Genomic DNA, 24600 nt, shown 5'->3' on the forward strand with positions numbered 1-24600 from the left:
CTGTGATTTTAAATTCAGCACAGAAAATAATATCTGTATTTAAATAAAATGCTGTTATTTTGTATCAGTACAAAAGGTCTGACAGACAGCTGTTGCTCTGCACCCTCTTCCTCTCTGTCTGTCATGTCGCCTTGTTGACAGTGCGTGTTCCCTTCCACCATACAGTGGAATGTCACAGCAAACACATTTCCTCCGGCCATGTCTGAGTCTATTTAGTCAGCCTGTTGACAAACTGTACACAATATGCAGCCAGTAAACTCCCCCCATCTGCTTTCTTTCTCTCTCACTCTCTCTGTCTGTCTGGCACACAAGCTGCAGATGTACAATGTTTGCTCTATTATAGCAAGTTTCCCCCGTGAGGATGTGGAATGAGCATGGGGTCCCTTCCCGTCAGCTCTGATACCGCCAGCCTTTACGCTGTTTCCTTATTTGGATGAGGAATTTTGAAACAGCGCATTTTTGTACATTTTGTTTCAGTGGCTTTAGAACCTCTCCTACACTCTTTTCTGATTTTCTCAGTCTGGTTTCTTTCTTTCCCCTCCAACACATCCTCCCCTCCCCTCCCCATCATCCCTTCCTCCCCTCTCCCCGCCTCCCCTCCCTTTCACTCCCTGTCGAATTGTGTCCTTGACTGAACTCTCTAGCACACAGTCCCAGACAGCCTGGGCAAAGCCCAATACTCAGGGAGGCTCTAAAACACACACAAAAACAGACACACACCTCCCGTGATCCCTTAAAGAAGCAGTATGCTATAGACAAGATTACCAATGGCAAGAACAGAATGTGTATTTAAATATTTTGCACCTCAGATACATACATGATATGTAACAGACAGATATACAATTTTTTCATCACAAAAACCACCAAACAACACAAGACCACAGAAAAAAGAAGGGAGAGAGTGAAAGAAAGAATGAGACCCCGCCAAGACTTTGGTGTCTGGGGAGCTTCACTCCTTTTGACCCCACAGGCACGCACACACTCTCGACTCACACGAACATAAATGCACACATACACACAAGTACATGCATCACTGCAGTCACGCAAACACGCCCTGCTCTGTCTCACATTCACAAACAGAAAACAAGAGTCTCTTTGGGGCCATTGTGTGATTTCAATGTCTCTTTCCCTTGTAGTTAAAACAGCAAAACACAGGATGTTGGGTCTCCATGCTGCAGTCCTCTCCCGCCCCCCCAGGAGCAGAGACACCATGGCAGAACGCTGAGGACGGCATGTTGATGACAGACCCTCAGAGAGAAGAGGGGGCCTCTGGCTTGGAGCTGGAGTCGTATGTACAGATGCTGGTATTTCAAGAGCAGAAACTGGTTTAGTCCACTTTTCTCTTATGGGACACAACACAAGGAGTGCACAGAGCGGGACATTTGCTAGGCTCATGGTATTTTAAAAAGTAGATTTTGGGCTCAGATGCGTTTCAGGCTGGGGCACAAGACAGAAATGCAGGTCAGTGGAGGTTGAGTGCAGAACACAGTTGCTGGTTTAGCAGAGGAGGGGAGGTTGAGAGAACAGAGGAAAGAAACAGAGAGAGAGTAGTGTGATCATCCATATTGTAGATGTACAGAACAGGACCAGAAAGATTTGGCGAGATACAGACTTCTGGGAAACGGAGTCCATCACAGCAGGACTTGAAGGGGTGAGGAAATCGGTTTGTCTCTGTTCATCAGCGTCTGGTATTCATCTGTCAGCTCCTCTTGGCCTTTCCCTCATTCCAGCATAGAGTGTGAGTGGGTGTACACATGTATGATTTTATGTGTCCATGTTTAGGTAGTGAATTCATCTGCACATGCGTGTCTGTGTTTGTGTGTGTGCGTTTGTGTGTGTGTGTGTGTGTGTGTGTGCATGCTTGGGTGTTTAAATTGCAGTTGATCTTGATTGTCAATGCTGGAGAATTAAAGCTTTACTGTCCAAAGCTGGCAGCTAAATTCTCACCCTTCATTTCACAGTCTCTCACAAAGAAGTCTCCTTAACAAAACAAGAACAAAAAAAAGAAAAAAGGTTTGCAAATCTGTAAAAGCTTGGATTGAATGCACCTGAAAGAGAAACAGAGGGAGAGGGGGAGAGAAAGAGATGAGGAGAGATAAATTAATGTAAGATTATGATGTTTTTGACAGTGGTAAAAAAGAAAGCATACTATGAATTGAAGATTGGCACTATTTTACAAGTCTTTATAAACATGCTTTCCTCTTTAAAGTCCAGTGTGTAGGATTTAGGGGCATCTATATCTGTATATACTATATCTACATACACATTGGATCTTTTCATGAAGCCCACCATGTTGCTCTACAGTAGCCCAAAACGAACAAATCGAATACTGGCTCTAGATAGGGTCATTCATGTTTTCGCGTCAGCCACTGTAGTTCTCCCACACTCTTGAAAGTTCTGCAACCTCACCACTAGATCCCACTAAATCCTACACACTGGACCTTTAATTGAAACCATCATTTCATTGTTTGATTTGGTGTTAAAAGGTAGGTTACGTGGTAAGTAAGGTGCACACTGTTGCAGCTGTACTCCATTGCTATTGATTAACATATCATTTTATTACATATTCACCCCAAAATCAAAAATACCAGGCAGTTCTCATGCACTGTTTGTACGTATACCTATGGAAAGTAATGCACCAAATTTTGAATATATCCCAAGTAATCATGAGCCAATAATTTGTGTATTTGGGAACGTATTTCCATACTTCCCACACATTTGGGAAGCCTGTGATCACGTGATAACTGTGCTGACAGGAGTAAAGAGGGAAGAGGTCCGTATTGGGAGGCAGGTTCAGGTGGTGTGTGGGTCATAAAACACAGGACTTTCCAACACACCTTCTCCAGCAAACTGATGTTTGCAACTGTGTGAAACCAAGTGAACTTTGGGTTATTTTAAGGAACATTTTCACTGTGTTTCTTTTCCCAACCCTAACCTACGTAACTTTGCTTGCCTAAACCCAATACTTAACTTTACGTTAGGAATGTAATGTCATTCTTGGGGTGCTAATTCGTAAGATATCATACCAACTGTTGTATGAGGATGTGTTGAGTTGGCAAGTGTTGGAGATATCGGCCATAAAGATGTCTGCCTGCCCTCAAATATAATGGAACAACATGGCACTCTGCGTGTGGTGATCAAGGCACCAAAAAAACAACACATTTGAATAACTCAACAACAATGTCTCTTTCCAGAAATCATGACCCGGTTACTCAAGATAATCCACAGACCTTGTTGTGAGCGGTTTCATGTTGGAACAATTTTCTCTCTACACCCTCCAACCGGATCATCACACAGAGGAGAGTGGGCATCGACTGCTCTCGTTCATGAGTAGATGCACGGTGATAAAGTTGGTGAGTGTAGTTCGGTAGAATCAAGCAGCAATCTCCAGGGCTGAAAAATGAAGCCAACCCAGAAGTGCCTAAAACTGTAGTTCTTTTAACCGCCACTGTAGGCCGGCTCCAGAAACCAGTCAATCCCCATAGACGCCAATGTTAAAATTCCAAGCTTTACAGCAATTACCCTCTAATTTCCCCCTTCATGACAGCTGTATGGGGTTGAATTGTTATATAAGCCAACCATTAGCACTGTATTAAGGCTTAAAGTTACGTAAAATGAAGGGCGGGGTTGCTTTGAGTGACAGGTTGTCTGCCAATAGTAGCTTCGGCTTCTTAGTGAGATCCACTTTTCGCTCCTCCACAGCTCCAATCTCTCATCCAAATATGGCCACTACTGTCTCCAAAAAAACCTGAGATGGTGACGACCAAAATGCCAAAATCAAGGTTTCAAAACAGGAGTCCACACACCAGTGGGTGACATCACAATAAATATGCCCATCAGGGTAGACACTAGACAGAAAATAGTTCTTACATGAAACTGCTCACAACAAGGTCTATGGATTATCTTGAGTAACCAGGTCATGATTTGTGGAAAGATACATTGCTGTTGAGTTTTTCAGATGTACCACAAGCTGAGTGCCATCTAGTTCCATTGAATTGGAGAGAAGGCAGACATCTCTACGGCCGATATCTCCAACACTCGGCAACTCACACCAAAAAAACCTAGATTGACTAACAGCACTACAGGTAAGAAGACAAATATATATTTTTGATTTTGGGGTGAACTGTTCCTATGTACTTTCACTTGAACATGTTTTGACACACAAGATACTATAAGACACATCCTAATCCACCTTCAACTTCCATTATTAGATAAACAAAAAGTTGCAAACATGGACCTGGAGAGTACATTGGAGTCTAGCAAAAGCAATTAATTAACTGTTTTATTAACTAGACATTTCTATATGCCAGATAGATAAGGCTGTTTTGTGAAACTGACACCAAATTGCACTGTAAATGTTTATCCTATCAACTTTTCATTTACTAAATACAATTACTAACAGTGCTTCATCATCCAATTAAGTATCTAATGATGATGAGCTTTACAATTTGGTGTAGCTGTCATTCATTTGTGAAGTCTTTCTTTCTCCTCATTTTTATAGTCCAGTTGATATTAATTAAAGGTATACAATGCAGGAATTGTCAACCACTGTTTGTTAACAGTATCGGCAGCAAAAGTGAAAGCCAACCGCTTGGTGTTTTTCCTCATAATATTGTGTTTTTTTGGCGCTGTGTCCGCAGTTTCCTCTTGGATGTGTGCCGCTTACAGTCTGGCACCTGGTTGCTCCTTTTTTGTAATGTCTAGACCTCACCTGCACGCTGCTTTTGGCTGGGGGCTAAATGCCCAGGAACATCCTGAACACAGCAAAATAAGGAGAAAATAAAAAAACACAGGCAGACGTCTGGGTCTCTGCAGATAACTGCACCGCCACACACTTCTAGTGGGTCATCAGTGATGACTTACAGTGATTGCTTTTGTATGAGTCAATACATTTTTAAGGAAAACCCTGCATAGTATACCTTTAATGAACTGATTTCAAAACAAAAGTATGGTCATCCTCAGTAATCAGACACTCCTCTGGAAATTTCTAGTTCCAGTGGTAGTTTTCAGATGGCCTTACTGTTTGTACGAAGGGTAATTAACCTCACCTGCTGTTACAGGCTGGTGACGCTGAAGCTGTCATCATTGGCTGTGTCCAGGAGCTGGCACAGCACCCCACCTCCCTGAGCTGCTTGGGAGGGGTAGCGGTGTCCCATGCTCTGGTAGGATTGGTGGGACAAGGAGAAACCACCAGTGTCCTCCTGATGGGGCGAGGAGTCCAGGGGAGGTTTGGGGTATGGGGAATGAGGCAATGGGCCTTGGCGGAGGCCTGTGCTCATAGCGTGGGGGGTCAGATCCCGTTTGTGGGGTGGCACGGTTGAGGGAGGGCTGCACTCCTCATAAAGCACAGGTGTTGAGTGGGAGTGGAGGCTGGTGCTGGGGTTGGAGTGTGTGTGGGCGGGGAGGTGAGAGTTAGGGTTGGTGTGTGTATTGTGGTGGGGCTGGTTGCTGGTGTGGGGGTTTGAGTGGGAGAGGGGGCTGCTCTGGAGGAGTGAGGTGGCATGGGTGTTGGTGTGTGAGCTCAGGTTAGCGTGATGGTGTGTGTCATGGGGAGTTGGGTTCATGTGCGTGTTTGCATTCGGGCTAGCGAGCGCATTACCGTGTGAACTTCCATGGGGACTTGTGTGCGGGTTGCTGTGTGTGTGCACGGCTGTATTTGAGTGTGTGCTGTGAGAATGCGGGCTGGGGCTGCCGCTATGTGATGTCTGTCCGTACCAATAGGGGGAGCTGCAGTAGCTGGGAGAGTCATACTGCGAGAACTGTGGGTCTTTTGGAGGCGGGCGATGTGAGGGGCTTAGTGCAGTGGCGCAGTGGGGTGTCACCCGTGGTGAGGGAGAGCAAGAGGGTGAGAATGTTCTGGAGGGGACAGGGTGGTAAGACTGGGGCGGAGGAGGGGTGGGCTTGGGAGGGTAAGGAGGAGATGAGACACTGGGTGAGAGGGAAGAGGAGGACTCTCCAGGGTATAAGGCTGGGTATCGCTCCTCAGAAGAGGGCGTGGAGGGGTGGGCCGAATAAGGGGAGGGGTACTCACAGGGGTCCTGGAGGTAGGTGGAAGATGGTGCAGGATTGGGAGTGGCCAGGGGAGAGAGGCTACTACTATCTCCACTGTAATAGTCCAGTCCCTCCTGGAACAGCCCAGCGCCTTCTGGACCTCCAGCAGTCACTGCGCCTCCCGCCCCAGATGTAGATGCAGCTTTGCCCCTACCTTTGGCTCCTGATGGCCGCTCTCTCTGACATGGAGACAAGCCCCCTCTACCTCCTCTGGACCCTCTACCCCGTCCTCCAACCCCTCCCCGCTTAGGTCCAGGAGTAGGTGTTGGGGAGGGACTGGATGGGGAATCAGAGTGTAAACCAGAGCCCCCTTCTTTTTCTGATTGTGGTTCAGTCCGTTTCCTTCGACCGCGACCAGGTTTGCTGGTCCCCCCGCCCTGAAAGAGGACGTTCTGGCTCCAGTTATACGAGGGCCCCGAGGCACTCTCATGCCAATCCATCATCAGCTTCTCCAGACTGGACAGACTGGATTGACCCCCCTCTCCACCAACAGAGACAGTCTCACTCAGTTTGTACGAGCCACATGTGGAGTTCGGTCCGCTACCAGTGGCTGCAGAGCCAAGATGTGAAGAGTCAGAGGAGGATTCTGATAGACTTTCAGGAAAAGGTTGTCGCTTGGCCTTCTGGGGGGTGTAGTTTGAGATATCCAAGATGTCTTTGGACTCGTTAGAGCCGTATTCACTGTAGCCGTGATACTGAGGCCCAAAGCTGTCTGACCAGCCACCATAACCTTGTCTGAAAAAGAAACATAGTAACACAAATAATTAAACACATAAACACACTTGAGGAGTATGTGTGAAATTCTTCGTCCAGTTGTATTTTTTTTTTTTTGTACACCGTATGATAACCGTCAGTTTCCATACCATGGTACACGGTTTCACCCTATACTGCTGCAACCCTAAATACAGGTTCTTACTATAGATTCCTAGCTGGATAAACACAGTGCATGCTTTTGCCCTGAGTTAAAAGTATAGTCTACATTTCTAATCCAATACGCTTTTTGTCAAGTTCAGTGAATATCTGCTAGGTGTCTGCTAGCTGTCTATTCTGTGTGTATGCTGTAAAAATCCAGTGTTCATACACAGCGGTGGCTTTGTAGATGGGAAACAAACAAAGTGGCTTGGACTAAGGTACATAACACAGGACAAAGGAAAGGCCATTTATTTATTAAGACTAAGTTTGAGAAATGATGACATCATCTCCACAATTTGCACATGTCTATTGTTGCTTTGTGTAATGAGCATGTGCTATAAACAACAAGAACAACGATGGACTATGGGTTTGCTAACATCTTGTCAGCACTGCTTGGTCTAATGACTACTTTCCACTAACTTAGTGCTGCTGTACCAATTCATGGACGAACAGAGGCATTTGCTGCACCCAATGTTTTTGCTCCACCTCAGCGTCAACAGTTTAATGTCCACCAGAATCTACAGTTTTGAATCAGGCCTGGTCGAACCAGCAGATGGTGGGACACTTCACAGAGCATCACTCGTATGTTTGAGTGAGCTCCTTTATCCTTAACTTTAAAAGGAATCAGTGGTGACAAGATCTCCAGTAGGTGTTTTGAAAAAGGTAACGTTAACCTGTGCACTTTACTACCTTTTTGATGAGGTATTATTGAAGAGAGTAAACGCCAGCAAGCAATTATAGTCGTTTTTGCATTGTAGTGTGGACAGAGATATTTTGTAAAACATCAAAAAAACATCTGTTTTCAGAAACAACTATATGTGTAGACAGGGCCTGAAGAATCACTGATGGGAGTGGTGTATTTGTTTGGGTGTTGAGTTCAAATATCAACAATCTTTCTCCAGAATCGCTGACTCCACTTTAACTAATGTCAGGGATTGACTTTTAATTAGCACATGGTGGACATGATAAAACTGAAAATGACAAGCTGGGGTGAATCAACCATATTAAATAATTCTTAGATCTTTAATTCTAATGTGGTGAGACTTCTATTAGTCCATTCAGAAATTTCTTCAAATTCATTTTGTTACTTCTTGAGTTGTTTTTATGATGACAGGTCACACAACTGATTTACCTGTAGGTCCACTGACTGGAGTTGAACTGTTTGTAACCTTCTGGAGAGGAGGAGGAGCTGAAGGGGCTACTTTTGGCCACAGACATGAACCCTCCTCCAGGTGATGTGGGTCCTGTTGACTCCCCCCGCACCATGGAGGAATGACCTGCTGCAAGATATCCACCATAGCCTCGCTTGCCTGCTGCCTGGTAGCTAGAATAACCCATTTGACCCACAGTGGTGGCCTTGCCACTGCTGTGTCCGGATCCATATGCAAAGCTGCAGTCTGAGGATCTCTGTGGCACTGCAGGAGAGGAGGAGGAGTAGCCGGAGGAGTAGTGGCCAAAAGAGGCAGGATGGGGGGAGCTAGGAGAGTGTGAGAGAGATGGAGGAGTGGATTTCGGATAAGTAGAAGTGGTGGGGGATGTTTGGGCCAGGCTGCCATAGCTGTATGGAGGCCTGGCTGAAGAGCAGTGTGACTGGGCTGAACCCTCCCCTCCAGAACTTGCACTCTTGGAGTTCCACTTGGGGAATGCAGGCGACCAGCTGTGACTTGTAGCTGGACTGGATGGCTCATAACCAGGGGTGGATGAAGCTTTTCGGCTCTCTGACTGGGAGGAGGAGATGTCCAACAGGTCTGATGAATCATCTGAATCAAGGAGTGACCGGAAATATCCGGCAAACAGTCCTTGTGAGTCCTCCCCAGCTGGCCCAACAACTCTGCTTCCTCCTGGACTGCTGTAGGCACCTCCCCTTCCAACTTCACAGGAGGAAAAGCCCCCCCTTGGAGATCCACAGAGCTGATATCCACCCAAACCTTTCTCCTTGTCCATACCCCCCTCCCCCCAGCCACCTGCCCCATTGGGCCAGTCCTGCCCCATGGACACCCCCTCCCCTTTAAATGCACCATTTTTTCTCACACGTCTCCTCTTGACAATTTTCTCTCCCCCAGGCTCAGTTCCTACCATACCCCCTCCCCTACCAACCCCACCTCCACCCGAACCCTTTCCCCTTTTCCTGGGTAATCCATGCTCAGACATGGGGCTCGGTTTCCGCTTCTTGCCAATGGATTCAAAGAAGTCACTAAAGGTGCTCTTATTGCGCTCACTGCCCCCAATCCCCCCTGCTCCTCCTCCACCTCTTCCAGCGCCCCCTCCTCTGCCACCTCGAGGGCGTCTGTATCCAGTGAGCCGGTGGAGGAGGGTGGATATTCCAGGGTTTTCCATGGGGGTATGGAAGGTTTCTGGCTCACTGGGTGTCCAACAGCGTGGGGGAGAGCAACGGCCAGTGGCGGGGGGCTGGCGGTTTAAAAAGGCCAGTTTGGACAGAACATCCCCATACTCTGTTTTCACATCGTTAGTGTCATTAACATACGATGGATAAGGGGAAGGGAGTTTAGTCCGCCGCCGTCTCTGGGGCTTCTTGGGCTGGTCTCCATTACCACCAGCATTACCAGCATTTGGAAGCTCTCCCGGTACTCCTGGCAGAGCCTGTTTAGGTGGTCGTCCCCTCCTGCGTTTGAGAATAACAGGCAGTTCTCCAGGAGGGAACATCACCATAACACTCTTCCCATTGTTCTTCATTCGGAGAAGTGCGGTAGGCTCTCGAACTGCCTCTGGGCCCTCCGGTCCGCCATCGTTGCCTTTTTCAGGCCCTGTAACTGTCTCCATATTAGAAATCTTGTAGCTCTTCTGTCTGCGGCTAAGGCTGACGGGAATGCGAGCCACCTTGACAACAATCTTCCTCACCTGTAAAGCAGAGACAAGCATGAAACATATTATTTTTTTTAAATATCTGTGTACATGGTATGAAATTGTGTGTAATGTCAAGGAGTGACTACACTGATACGTCACTATTGATTAACTTACACCTACAAAACGCCCACGTCTCCGGTTATTGGGAGGAGTAACCCCCAACTCTGCAACAGGTTCCTGCTTCACAGTTAGAGGTGCAGTGATGGTGGATGTGTTTGCAAATGGGAGAAGAGGAGAACTACGATTCGCCATGGACTGGGCTGCCTGACGCTGTTTCACACTTTTAGGAGCTGCTTTAGTGACGGATTTCGGTCCAGGCCTAGACCTGGATTTAGGTCCAGGTTTATGCCCAAGTCTGGGCCCAGGTTTAGGTACAGCTTTTGGAGCAGGTTTGGGTACAGTCAGGGCAAGAGCGATGTCTGTGGGGCAGGGAACTGTGGGGAGAACAGCCTCCACAGATGGATGCTCTTGTTTCTCCCCAAGAGTCACCTCCTCCTCTTTAACCCTCCAGATTTTCTCCTCCAATACTTCAATCTCCTCCTCTCCTGCCCTCTCCCTCCCCGCTCTCTTCTCCCCATCCTCTAAGCTGCGGCGGAGGCGGGAGGATTTGCGCAGGTGACAGGGGAAGCGGGGACGTCCAGAGCTGCGGAGTGCATACTTCTTCTCTGCCTCCACAGGAAGAGGAGAGGAGCCCGGGTTTGGGTTTGGACCAATAGGGACTGGACAAAAGGTTGTGGGATTGTCTGTCTCTGCAGTGAGGACTGGGGCTGCCTGCTGATTGGTGGAGGCCGGATGATTGCCAAGTGCCAAAGACAGGGGTTGAGGTGAAGTTGTGTGTATGGCCTCTGGTGTGAGAGTTCTGGAGAGTTCTTGCCCTACAGAACCTGTATGTGTGTTGATATCCATGTGTCTACAATCATCCAAGTGTGCATGTGAAACACCCTGTGCATGCACATCTGGGTCTATGTGCGTTTGCATGTTTCTAAGTGTCTCTGCAAATGTATGCGTCTCAACAGTTGTGTGAGTCTCCGTCTGCCTGCGCCGACAGGTGCTGTGCCCCAGCCTTCTCTGTAGATGCAGGCCGTTGGCCAGGGCGGAGGGAGAGGAGGCGGGAAAGTGGTCGGAGGTCACCGATGCCAGTCCATCGTTAGAGGGATCCTGGGACCCCTCCTGGAGCCCGAGCTCCCTGGTCCAGAGCTCAGGCCCTGCCAGCCCCTCCAGCCCCCCAACACACGCTTTTTCCTCCACCTGAGTCCCACCACAGCCCACTGGAGCCCCAGTTTGGCCTGAATGCAGGTGATCTGACAAGCCACTCATTCAGTGGATGGTCTTGCTGGTACTGAGGGAGGAAAGATGTTTTCTGCTGTATGAAAATGAGTGTTTCTTCGTTGCAGCTGTCTGACAACAGGCAAGAAGATTCAATGACCTGAGAACAGAAATAAAAACAATACTGTGAAAAAATATTATAATATGTAATTAAAAAAAGTAATATCATCAACTGGATAAAAAGTCGACAAATAATTTCCTTGTTGCATTTCAGACATTTAATATAAACTATAGGCATCAAATATATACAAATCGAACATTTGCAGCACAGATACAATTGTGGTCGAGTGATAGAATTTTTGGCAATGGGCCACACACCTAATTCGTAACACACTCTAATTTATTAACTGTGCCACCCACACAGCAGCATTACAACATCAGATTACATTTACCATTCATTCCCGGCTCAATCAGTTGCTTTTACCGAATGGTTGTTGCGCTGATTCTGATTTTGATTCTGAGTTGAGCCTCACTCTGTCTGCCTGACTGGCTCTGTTCTGCAGGGGATCATTGGGTCATCAATACTGCAGTGGAGAGCTCACATACTTCTCTCTCTCCCCTCTGCTCCTGTCTTTTGCCCATGGTTGCTGGAGTGAGAGACAGAGAGATAGACAGACAGACAGACAGACAGACAGACAGAGGAAGGGACAGGGAGTTGAAGAAGGTGGGAGTGGGAAAAAAAGGAAAAAGTAAGGAGTGAGGAGGAGGGTGGAGCAGAGAGAAAAAGAGAATAAGAGATTAGTACATGATGTCACAGCATGCATCAGACCAGACTAGAATCAGTATTTTGGTGAGGGCTGCACCATCTCACATCAGACGCTATTATTTTGGAGGATGACTTGCAATATACATCTTTGAACTCTAATTGTAGTTACTGTTTCATTTCGATGTGCACCAGCAGATTGCAGACGGCCAGCACCACTGTATCTATTTTCAATGTGCGTACTAAAACACACTGAGAATCATCACGAGATGATGAAGACCAGACTCATAAAATCGTGTGGGATTGTGAGAGTTGTGCCACATTTTTCAGTCTCACCATATTTGAGTGAGTAGATGCACATGTTGTAAGAAAAAAATCCACAAATTATAATGAGCAATTGTGTCGTGGTGAAAAACACCCATAGTCACACTGCATGCCACATTTTGCCAAAACTATTGAAATGCATTACAAAGCACTAGACTTGGAGGGTGCAACAAGAATGAGAATGTGTGAATAATCGCAGCCACCAGGGGGAAGCAGAGAGGTGATGAATAGAGGTGTTGAGGGGATGGAGAGATGAAGGTGACAGAAAGACAGGAACGATAGAGGGATTATAGAAACCCAGAGCGGAGGAGAAATGGAAGTACAGACTGCCAGACACACAAGTCTTACGAAATCTGGACCACACGTGCTTTCAGACTCGCACGTGACTTCACGCATGCACACATTCAAACACAAATACAAGCATGCGTGCCACACTTGCACGCATATACACGCACGGCTGGCTCCAACACTGTACCACATACAACAAAATCCTGTCCATCCCCAGATCTCTCTGCCTCCCTCTCCAACATATGGCTCTGATTAGGAGGGAGGGAGAAGGACAGAGTGTGAGAGAGAGAAAGAAAGAGGGGGACAAGAAGGGAAAGGGGTGGAATAAGTGCACGAATGGGTGAGAAAGTACAAAAGGGGGGAGAGAGACAGAAGAAGTGCAGGGGGGCCAAAGCCATGATTGAGACAGGGAGAGGATGGTAAGTGGAGGAGTAGACACAGGCAGACAGATTTTAGAGAAGGAAAAGGAGGGAGGAAAAAGTTGAAGGAGGCGAGAGGAGGAAACAGTCGAGGGAGAGAAGGAGGAGGAGTGTGAGAGTTTTGCTGTTGCAGAGTTTAAGGCTGCACACATGGAGCAGACCAACCTCAACGTTCTGCTGCTCTGAGGAATGACACAACTGGGACAGACACACATGGAGATGAACACACACACACTACACATACTTTCTTTAACCCCCTCACCCACTCTCTCTCGTGCCCAGCGCTGTCTCCCTGCCTCTCTTCTCTCCCATTCTCACTTTCTCTCTCGTCTAATTAACAGCACTCCTTAATTAAAGCTCCATCTGACCGGTGTATGAGAGAAGGAGAAGAACACATGCTTTAATTAAACATTGCTGCACATGTGCTTACGCGTACATGCACACACTGTCACTCACAGACGCACAAAGACACATGCAAATGTGCCCCCACGGCTTCATCCTCCCACACACTCACACATCGATTTGCACATAAAGACATACGTGTCACACACACACACACACACGCACGCACGCATACATATATAGTCATGCATGATCACACACAAAACAAAGACACACATGCAAATATCCTTCTACTGTGCTCGGCGGGGGGCATTCTGACAGAGCTTAGGTGCCAGCCAATCAAACGCTCCCACTCTGATTCATTGTTTAAGCAAACACTCCTGGCATCCATCACCTGCCATTCCGATATATTCACCGTCATACGTAGCAAATGCGTTTTGGTGCATTTTACTGTGAATGGCTCTGGGGCTTTGGAACACACAGTGGCGTAGTATTGTCTCTGTGAAAACAGCCGATGGTGTGCACTGCTCCCACATGATGATCTGTTGAATCTGTTTCACAGGGAGCAGCTCTCCTATGACTATTGTTTGAGAATGTTTGATGTTGTATATTTCTCATCTGCGCGTAAAAGTTTTTGGTGCTGCTGTGTACTTACAGGAGAGGCAACAACAACACAACACGCCACAGAGTGTATGTGCGCACACGCTGGTGTGAGAAATCAGAGAGGAGAACTTGTCATTTTCCAGTTTGGGCAGTTGCCCTGTTGTGCATAGTCTGAGAGGAACAATCATTCTGTACATGGTAGCTGTACAGCATATCTATTCTCTTCCCATCTATCTCACTGCCACAAAGGCTTGCAGACTCACAGGCCTGCCAGCAGCAACCCTCAATGAGGAACTAGACCCTGCGTGTGTGTGAGAGCGTGGATGTGTTGGGGCTCGCACGCATGTGTGTGTGTGTGTGTGTGTGTGTGTGTGTGTGTGTGTGTCTACGCGTGTGCGCGTGTATGAGTGTGTCTTCCTGGGTGTGTTTGTAAAAGCACTCACTGAGCTCTAACGGGTGTGCAGTTGTTGCTAAGAGACAGGCAGCAGCACAGAAACAGCATGGGGGGGTGTAAGGGAGGGGGACATGGAGGGGAGAGAGAAAGAGAGAGAGGTAGTGAGAGAGAGAGAGAGGAGGTGAGGGGAGGAGGGGGGGAGGAGGGGGGAGGAGGGGGGAGCTCCACAGAGAGGTTTAGACAGATAAGAGGAAGAGGGGATAAAACAGAGAGAGGGAGAGAGATGGAGAAAGTGTATGTGAGGCCAGGAGAGAAAAAGAGGTTGGGAGGGGGGGAGTCCACAGAGACTGAGTGACACCGTGCAGAAACTCAGCTACCATCAGCTTCTCGTTCCTCCACACCACCTCAACCCTGATGCAACCTCCACCTGCAGCTCCCACAGCCTCAAACATACGTACGACGCACGACAATGCACAACTTTTCCTGCAAAAAACAATAGAGAGAAACATAAAGCAAAGAACACAAAACTGACAACTTGATGACTAAACTGTTCTCAAGTCTTCCATGAGGTGTTTTCAGTGGAGAACGGTGTGGAGACAAGTGTCAGGTTGTATTCTAGTATTCATAAACGTCTGTCTGGCTTTGTCGGTGAAACATTACACATGACATAACATTACACAGCAGCACCTTAAAGTGTCCAGTAAACTATAAACACCCACTGTGTGGAGTTACTGATATCATGAATAGAGTTGGGGATGTCTACAGAATCCGTAACATGATGTCCACGGTGAAACATGATGGATGACGTTGTTGTTGGAGGGCGGGGCTATTTCACACAATGTTTCTGTAATCTGTAAGTTATTAAAAACTTACTCAGGGCGCAGCTTTGTCACTGCCAGAACATGTGATATATATACACTGGTAATTAAAAAAAAATGTGTGAACAGATATTGATCTGACGGTGGAAAGTGTTCATGATGGCGGCGACAAATGTGGTGGCTAAGAAAGGTACCACTTCGCCATCTTGCAACCTAAATCCATCTAGTAATAACTTTTCAAAGCATCCAGTGAATGCCATTGGCGCCACCGCAAACCCACATCCCTGCAGGGGTTACAATTCAATATACCGCCAATCTAATTTTCGGAAAGCTGTCATGGATAAAGAACACCACCATATGTAAACTTCTTTATACAATCAAAAAAGTGGGATCTGCATTTGTATTTAACACACTCCCTGATTTCTCTGAGGCCACTGGCATTCGGTCTGTCAGCAATATTTTGGGTTGATCCGGTGTTGACAGCAGATATCTGAGCCAAGACTTCTTCTTCTGTGCACCAGTCATTTCAGCTAATCCAAAACAGATATCTGCATATGAATTCAGATAAATTTTGAAAAAGCTAATATAGAGCTAACTTGTCGTCAGATGATAGCCAACGGGTTCTGAGACTGCATTTTGGCCAATGTGTTCCGCCTCTCCACATGGACTTATAAGCCGTTCCACCATGATTGGTCAGGGTTACTTGGAGTACAAAGGGACTACAATGAAAACACTTTACATACCAAAAACTTGTACGGTTTTATACATATATCTGTTTATAGAGGTCATATTTATAAAGATCACAGTCCCCATAACATCCGATATTATAGCACCACTTTTTGTGCAATGTGTGCAAAGACATTAACATTTATCAGTAAAAAGATAATGAAATAAAAGTGCCTGCAGGATTATTTAGCTAAACAAATTATTTTTTGAGAATCAATACAGTCTCACAAAACCCAACGCCATGATACTCAAGTGTATCAATATTTTGTTACTCGCCTAGTCATCAAATCAAATACTTATCCATGAATTATAGGCCTCTGAGTGTGGATCTATATACATTAAATTAAATAAATGGAAATGTATTTCTAATGCATACTGATGTGATAAAAGAGCAGAAAAATTACAGAGCACAAACTAAACAGCACCTAGACATCATCTTAAACTGATACTGCAGGTTGACATGTTGCATTTAAAAGCTCTATCTTTGTTCCCACTGTGGAAATAAAGTTTTCAGTATTTACTCAGTGTTCAGCCAAACAGTGCAAAGTTTTCAAATTCAACCAAATGAAAAAAAAAGAACAGCAAAATTGAAGTTATAAGGTCTCGCCTTGACTGCAGTGCATCGTAGCCCGACAGGCAGTAACACTGAACAGCCAGAATTTAAGCACATCCAAACTCAACAGACCTGGTTTTCTGAGAGCTTGAGGTGTGTGTAAGTGTGCCAAAGGGGGTGAGGAATGTTATACACATATATCGCACCACTGGGGCCGACATGCTTGCACACAAATTACCAACAGCAACCCTCAAAAACAGAGCTGAACTTTGGGCTTTGGTGGGCTGCAGCTCCGCGCACACTCACGTCAGTCAAACTGAGACAGTCCAACTAACACACTTACATACAGACCCGTACCCCCCCCCCCCCCCCAACCCACACACTCACACTCTCCTTCACTCTGACCTCTCTTCTCTTCCTAACCCACTCACATCCCACCCGTCCTGCTTCCCCCTCCCTCCAAAAAAAAAAAAGAAACACCACCACCTCCCCAGCTGCAGGAAATTCCTAATGATCTCCATCATCAGTGTGCGTGCTGTATCTCCTGCCAAGAGCCAGCATGTGCACGCACACGCAACAAACACGCACGCAAAGCATATAAATGAACAGAGAGCAACACATAAACCATATGTGCAGACAAACAATAAAGGCAGACAGACGTTTAGACAGACAGACACACATCTAACGTAAACAGACTTCACACAGACCAGATACAGTGGCGGCTCAGCCAAGGATGCACACTGGGGACTGGAGAAGTAGCTCGAAACACTAGTCAACACAGAACCAGGACCCCCCACCCCCATCTGACTGTCTCACTATCTGACTGTCTCTCTCCTGTTGTTTCTGCAGGAACCTACACGCTGTAGTTATTTTAAGACTATAGAGGACTGTATTACCCCTTCCTCTTCCTCCTTCAACCCCCCTCCTCACTTCTCTTCCTCACTGTTCCCACTCTCATCTCTTTAGCACCCCCTCACACACAAACACCTCCCGCCCCCAGTTTCTCTCCCACAACACACGCTCCCACTCCCCAACACCCCTCCCTCATCTTCAACTCAGCCTGACACTCTCTCCTCTCTCTCTCTCTCCTGCAGGCAGTTTCCTGGCGCTGCTGATGGCCGCCCCTCAGTCAGGTCATGTGACCAACCGCGCCAGCTGGGAACAGCTAGGAGTGTGCACATGTGCGCACTCAAAAACACATACGGGATTACACACAAACAAGGATGCGTCTGGAAACACACACAAGCACATGCAAATACAGGGAGATGAAACCAACCACATAGGTGCAAAAACACAGGAACGCTCCCACTTACAGTTCACACAGGTGCACACACACACTGAGCTGACATGCACACACAAATGGGGAGAAACACACAAGATGCACACTCACACTGACGCACACTCCACGTAGTCACGCTGGCGAGAACTCTCACAGACGCACTTCAAAAACCACACATACCGACACACATAAGCACAGTCACGCATATCCACCTCACACACAGAGGACACACAAACCAGATGCTTGGACCCCGACACACACTCAGACCTTGAGGCCAGTGTTTTGGAGAGGGGCCTCTGTGCTGCGGCCCTGACTTCCTGACTCCTCCTTCCTCCCTCCGTACTCCTGTTCCACAGTTGCTGTGGGAGACGCTGCTGCAGCGCCCGTTGCCAAGGAGAAGGCTGCTGGCTGTTTGAACAACAATGGCCGCCTTGTGAACATTCCAACTGTAGGTACTGACAGCTCATCAGCCACAGCCTCAACATACACACCGCTCAAGAAGCGCACACATGCTGCTCACAATACACACTGACGCTACACTAATGTACCTCTCGGATTCTTGGCCTGGAGCCTGAGCGAGGTAACACTCTCACACACAAACACCATCAGGCATGCACACAAACACACATCTGTGCACGCTCTAAGAAATTATGACTTCTGCTGAGAGGATAAGAAACCCTTCCTTCCCTCTGTGTCTACCTGCATCTCTCGACCATCTCTCTCTCTCACACACACACACACACACACACACACACACTCAGTGCGCAGTACATTCATCCATCTTCCCCCTTCTCCCCGACTACTCTCTGTCTTTCTCTCTTATCTCTTTCTCTCTCCTCCCCCTCCACAGCCTCCTGCTTTCACTCTCTCACTCGCTCCTCACTTGCTCATCCCTGCCTCTCTCTCCCTTTCTGTCTCAGGAAGTGTGTTCTCACGCACACACTATCATCCTGGCACACACACACACATGCGGAGGACACACGTTCACACACTCACACACACACACACACACACAGTGAGAGAAGCACACACAATCTCTTTCTCTCCTGGAAGGTAGCGAATCTTTTTCGTCCCTTGGGGGCATACACTTCCTCAGAGAAAGAGGGAAAAGGGAAAGAAGAAAGAGAACTAGAAACAAGGGTGGAACGGGCAAGAGAAGAAGAGAAGGGAGGAGGAGGAGGAGGAGGGAGAGAAGATAGGAAGGGAAAAGGGTGAAAACTATATTCACGGCGGGGATTTATAGACAGACCCCTCAGTGCTCTGATTATCTGTTCATATTGATGGGACGACATTGAAGCCACGCTGGTGGAACGTTGAGACGCTGCTGAAGCCAAATTGGGTAGAGTAAGGAGGAGGGGGGTGGGGGGGGGTCGGGGGTGTTGAGGAGAATCACTAACAAGTCTCTGCTTATCCTCTGACTCACTGTTTTTAACACACATACCCAGACACATGTACGCACACTCACACGCCGCTAAAAACTCTGACACACTGACGCACGAGCATGAGATATCAGACACCCTGTACATGTGTAAGTATGTTGATCCGCAGATAGGTGTGTGTGTGTGTGTGTGTGAGCCTCCGTGTGTGTGTGTGTGAGAGACAGCGAGTATGAGTTGTGTGCCAGACAGACACACCGAGAGATGCTTTTGTGCGTGTTTGTGTGTCTGCGTGTTTTCCCCATCTCTCGCTCCTCTTTAATAATTGAGCTGATTCTGTCCAGCTTGTTAGGGAGGTACACAGCAGCTTCACACTCTGTCTTTCTCTCCTTCTCATCCTCTCACGCGCTCCATCTCTCCCTCCTCGTCCTTCCATCTCGCCGCTCTCCCTTCATTTATCACTCCTCTCCCTCCCTGACCCCTCCGTCCTCTCTCTCTCGATCCCTTCCCCCAGCTCTCCTCTCCCTCGTTCTCCCCGCAAATCCCTCCTGTTCTTTGACCTCTCCCTCGCCTCTTGCAGCTTCACCCCCCGCCACCAACCCCCCACCCCGGTGCCCTCCATCATCCCTCTCCTCTTGTCTCCCTCCCTCCATCCTCTGGAGGTGAGAGGTCGGAGCTTCCTCTCCACTGTCAGACTCAAACCGGCTGCAACCAGCCCTGTGGGGGGGAGGGATGGTGCGAGGGAGACAAGGAGAATGAGGAGGTAGGTAAGGAGGGACATATAGGAAAGGTGGGAGGGAAGGAGAGAGGGAAGTGGAGGAAGAGACTAAAGGACGGATGTATGGGGAGGAGGGGGGCAGAGGGGTTAAAAAAGGGAAGGAGGCGAGAGAAAAGAAAAGGGGAGATGTCTCCTATTGAGTCAGTGCCTTTGGCGCGGAGGAGCCGTTTTATGAATGTATCGTGTGGGAGGTGACAGAATGGAGCATACAAACACTGCTTACACTAATGCTAAATGGTTGCTGTGTGTGTGGGTGCATCTGTGTGTATTTGCCTGAGTGTGTGTGTGTGTGTGTGTGTGTGTGTGTGTGGGAGGTGAACCACGTTTACCTGCCTGTGGCGAAAGCTATTTCACTTCAGGTGACGATTAGATTAATAGGAGTCGTAAAAGACAGGACCCTTCACTCCAAGGACAAAGTAATGACTAATTATTTTTAGCCGGTAGCTCGTCGCATAGTGGAAAATATTAAACGTTGTGAAATATTCCTGAAATGTCCAATTACTCAATATTAAAAATAAGAGATCTTATAGGATATCAAGATGTTTTGAACAACAGACCGTGAAGCCCGTGCAGCACAGTGTAACATCTCTGATTTGGAAACAACAGCAGAGGAAACGTTATTATAATTTGCATCTAAATATTACGCTTAAAGCCATCGTGTGATAGCTCTAAGCCATCTGAATATAGCTCTAAGCTCCAACCAATCAGGTTTTGTCACTATAAAGATTGTTTATGTGAATCTGTGCCCTAAAATAAATTCCTCGTGTAATTTGGGAGGCATTTCAAGAGCTGAGTAATAATGGCCTGACTCATTCACAACACTGGTGTAATTTCCCTTTTGCTAAATGACAGTGATACAGTATATCTGTTGTGCAGAGTTCAAAGGGGAGTGTCAGAATGATCTTCAGCTGACTTTCACAGAACATCTGCAACTAAAAAAACAACAAAGCTCTTTGTTACATTTGACAAATCTTGCGCACAGCTAGAAGCCAAATTCCTCAAATGAGATGCTTTGTAGTTGTAAGGAGAAGCCTGAGATTGTTTCTGGAGAATGAGCGTTTGAACAGACTCAATCTCTGGTAGGGTATCCTGTCTGATTTAGATTACTGACTGAGCCATTATCTGGTAGCAATGTTTGTGCGGTCTGTAACTTAAAGGAAGACGTCATCCACAAAATGACCGTGGGTATATCAATCAGTCATGTGTGTTACCTTGAATTCATGAGGAAAACATGTTCTCGCATGCCTCCAGGAAACATGGCTAACATATTGATTTACTGACTGATTGGGGACCACTTTAACAGCAGCAACACTTTATGAAAACATCAGTTTAAAAACTCTCACACAACTTGTGCAGTTGAATCCAAGTCTCATTTATCCAGTGGTATGCTCAGTGCCTCCCAAACACATGGCTAAAATCTTGGCTTTGGCTAAAGACTCCAATACTTAAATGCACATGTTCGGGAAGTGGTGAGCACACGACATGATGAATGAGACTTGGATTATAGAGCACAAATTGTGTGAGAGTTTGTAAACAGGTGATCTGGTATTGTTTTGCTATTTTAAAGTGGTCCCGAGTCAATTAATTAATCAATATGTTGGCCGTTTTTCATGGAGTCTTGTGAGAAACACAAAGTTTTCTTCACGAATTTAAGCGTGACTGATTGATATATGATACAAATGGTCATTTTGTGGGTGAAGACTTCCTTTGAGGTGAAATGATAAATTATAAGACCACTGGTTTTGTGTCTTTAGCTAATCTACTTCGTGTCTAGACCTGATGCATCAATAAACTGAGCCACTGTTCACCCATTCAACAGGTTGCACCATCCTGAACGTGACGCCAAACTTCCCAAAACACCAGGAAATCAGTGGAAGTTAATAAACACACTGCACCCATCACTGCTTCATGTGTCTTGGTGTTTGTGAGCAGACATGAAATATGTGTGTCCATCCTGTCTTTTCCATCTCCATGACGACCTCCATATCAAGAGGACATCTGACTACAGCAACCTCACATGCTGATAGGCAGAGAGAGGAAACAGGTGATTGGTTGAGCTGTCGGCTGTCATATCGGCAGGGTGTATCCTTGTGACACTGCAACATACACACAGACACACACACACGTGCACACCAACACACACAGGCTTGTCACTGCCATCAACCCACACGCCTACGAACTGCAGCAAGGCACAAACAAAAGGTACTTCCACAGCACACACACACACACACACACACACACACACACACAGACAGACTTGGAAGTACATGCATGCTTACACACACACACACACACACGCACACACACACACAGCTTTGAGACGAGATGTGGTGTGTTAGGTGCGCTGACCCTGCCAATGAGGACAGGAGGAACATCAACGGAGCTACAAGGCCGTTGCTATGACAACTAGCCCCGCTCACACAGGTAGGAAGCACAATAGGCCTAAGCTGTTATATGTTCACATTTTCTATGTTTGTCACACACACACACACACGCACACACACACACACACACACACACACACACACACACACACAGGGCCTTGCACTCAAGACAGGTCTGACAGACAGCGGCTGCATGCCAAGGTAAGGCCGTTTCCTTTTCATTCCAGCATTCAGAGGTTTGAAATTATTCATTATGTCCAAGTGGACCTGCCAATAAGAGAACTCACTCTTCAACCAGCGACTGGGAGAGTGAGACTGGCTGAGTGTGAGACACACAGACTTACAGACAGACAGACAGAGCATCACTCTGCATACTAACGGCACCTGCACTAGGGCAGCCCATGCACGTCTCTGAGGGGCCCTTAAATAACAAACTGTCACTGCCCAGACATCGACATTGACTTCTCCCCCCCTCTCCTCTCCTCGCCTTCAGTTTCCTATGCACTCTTTCTTCCCTTTGTCACCCCCCACCCCCACCCCCACCCCTCACACAGACGAGCTGATAATCACCACCATGAGTACGCCGCACACCGGCCCTGTTGCCACTGCAGGATGTGCTGCCGCTGCTGCTGTGTCCTGCCTAACTGCCCTGACAACTCAGGGGGGCTGCCGGGATGAAAACCCCGGGCCTGGACGGATGCTCACCGGGACTCCTGGTCCCTGCTGTTTATATGTAAAGCAAACATCTGTCCATCATCAGGAGCTGGGCTCACAGTCAAACCTCTGGTATGTGTCAGAGGGGTGAATTCAGTGTAAGAAAAGTCACCCACAGAGGGACAGTCCACGGAGACAGCAAATAAACAAGACAAGTGTGTGTGCCTCCAGTGTGACAGTACCCTGGGAGTGTGTCCTGTTGTCCTGCCTACACTGTCTATACAGTCAGTGATAATGAGTCTAATAAGTAAGAAATACTCAGAAAAAAACAGGTGGGGGTTCACAGGGTTCACTGCGCGCACATTCAACCACATTACGTATGTGTGCGTGTGTTAGTGTAGCTATGTGTGTATGTTAGAACATCATCTTTAAAGACCCCACCACACACGCTGCATGCCCACAGTAAAGCCCAGATGACCCAGCAGCACGAGCAGTATGAATGCAGAGCGGCACCGATCAGGTTAATGTACAAAACTCTAAAGGAGACGTAGCCAGAGGTGCGCAGCACAACTGGCTGAGCGGACAGTAAGCCAATTTTTGGTGTTGTGTACACAAGACGCTGCACGCGCACTCACCAAGGGAGAGAGAGAGAGAGAGTCTGGGGGCTCGCGCTGGCTGCTGGAGCTGTTGCGGTGTCAACGCTGGCTGGCGGGGCTGAGGGCTCGCGCGGCTGTCGGTGACGGTGCTTCGCTCCTCTCCGCTCCCGGGTCACGGAGCCGTTGCCTTGGCGGCTGCAGCCGTCAGAGCGCAGCATGTCCCCTTCATTTGGGCTCCCCTCGTCGGAGGGAGATAGCCCTCCCACATCAATGTAAACGTTGTCTGCTCCTGCCGTCGCGCGCCACCGTCTCGTGCGGCTCAATGGAAAAACCGCTCCTCTGGCTCACATCAATATCTGCACCCACAAAGACGGGAAAGCAAACACACAAAAGAATGGAAAAAATAAAAAAGGGTGAGCAGGGACGTTGGTTCACTGCCTTGTCCCGAATTAAGGTGTTGACATTACCGCGCGTGAGCCCTGTGCTCCGGTTTTGGTGACAGGCACGGGACTCCCCGGTATGCGGGAGGTAAAAATCGACCGTGCGCCCGTGCGTCTCTGCCTCTGCAATTCCAGCTCTCTGTCTCTCGTGCGCCCCAGTCTCCGCTGTGCCTCTCCAACGTGCCTGACTGTCAAAGCCATCCGGGCACCCGTAGCTGGCCTCACTTTACACCTGTGGAACTATGGGAACAGTAGTTTACTGGAGAGTGGAGGAGAGCGAGCGTGAATGAGGGAAACAGGGAGGAAAGCGAGACACAGACATGAGTGGGAGTGGGAGGAATTTCGAGGATTGTTAATAGTTACCGGTGCCAGGGATGGCAATAACACTAATGTTATAATATGATGTTTAATAATAAAGTCTAAAACTACAAATTATCTGGTGAAACTTTTGGCCTGCTGTAAAGAAAATTCTGTAATATTGGTCACATAACTATAGTGGATTGACTTAAAGCCAAATCTTTTCTTTTTTCTTATCAACATATAATTTTTGTACTAATTTTGTATATGTTACATGCAGTAAAATACAAAAATATGACATTTAACTTGAAGTACAAAACACATAGGCTAATGTAAAAATATTTCCTCACACAAGCCTTAAAAGTTAGAAAAAGGAAAATACTGACACAAATAATACAAATATAGAGGCAGACCAAAGGAAATTATCATTGATCTTTGATTGTATTGCATATGATGACACTTGATGTTGACA

The 24600-nt window shown here is 47.3% G+C and overlaps 1 protein-coding gene across 3 annotated transcripts; it reads right to left on the bottom strand.

Moving 5' to 3' along the window:
• Nucleotides 1-1910: 1910 nt before the first annotated feature.
• ahdc1 (AT hook, DNA binding motif, containing 1) lies at nt 1911-23973 on the bottom strand. Of its 3 annotated transcripts, none has more exons than XM_050034483.1 (6): nt 23431-23973; nt 11579-11741; nt 9943-11254; nt 8096-9822; nt 5049-6786; nt 1911-2048 (listed from the first exon to the last, which is right to left on the bottom strand). In XM_050034483.1, exons 3-5 carry the CDS (start codon nt 11143-11145, stop codon nt 5055-5057), a joined length of 4662 nt encoding a protein of 1553 aa, XP_049890440.1. In that variant the 5' UTR covers nt 11146-11254; nt 11579-11741; nt 23431-23973; the 3' UTR covers nt 1911-2048; nt 5049-5054. The 3 variants fall into 3 exon arrangements, with proteins under 3 accessions (XP_049890440.1, XP_049890439.1, XP_049890441.1); XM_050034482.1 differs by having other exon boundaries at nt 11547-11741; XM_050034484.1 differs by lacking the exon at nt 11579-11741.
• Nucleotides 23974-24600: the final 627 nt, after the last annotated feature.

This window comes from Epinephelus moara, chromosome 22, assembly GCF_006386435.1.
Source record: "Epinephelus moara isolate mb chromosome 22, YSFRI_EMoa_1.0, whole genome shotgun sequence".
NCBI lineage: Eukaryota > Metazoa > Chordata > Actinopteri > Perciformes > Serranidae > Epinephelus > Epinephelus moara.

Bases quoted from the DNA above. Each gene is read 5' to 3' on its own strand.
- ahdc1 (XM_050034484.1), bottom strand. From the start codon at position 11,145: ATGAGTGGCTTGTCAGATCACCTGCATTCAGGCCAAACTGGGGCTCCA. The intron at 9,823-9,942 runs GTAAGTTAATCA...TCTGCTTTACAG, and splicing joins GACGTGGGCGTTTTGTAGGT to GTGAGGAAGATTGTTGTCAA. The intron at 6,787-8,095 runs GTAAATCAGTTG...TTTCTTTTTCAG, and splicing joins TCCAGTCAGTGGACCTACAG to ACAAGGTTATGGTGGCTGGT.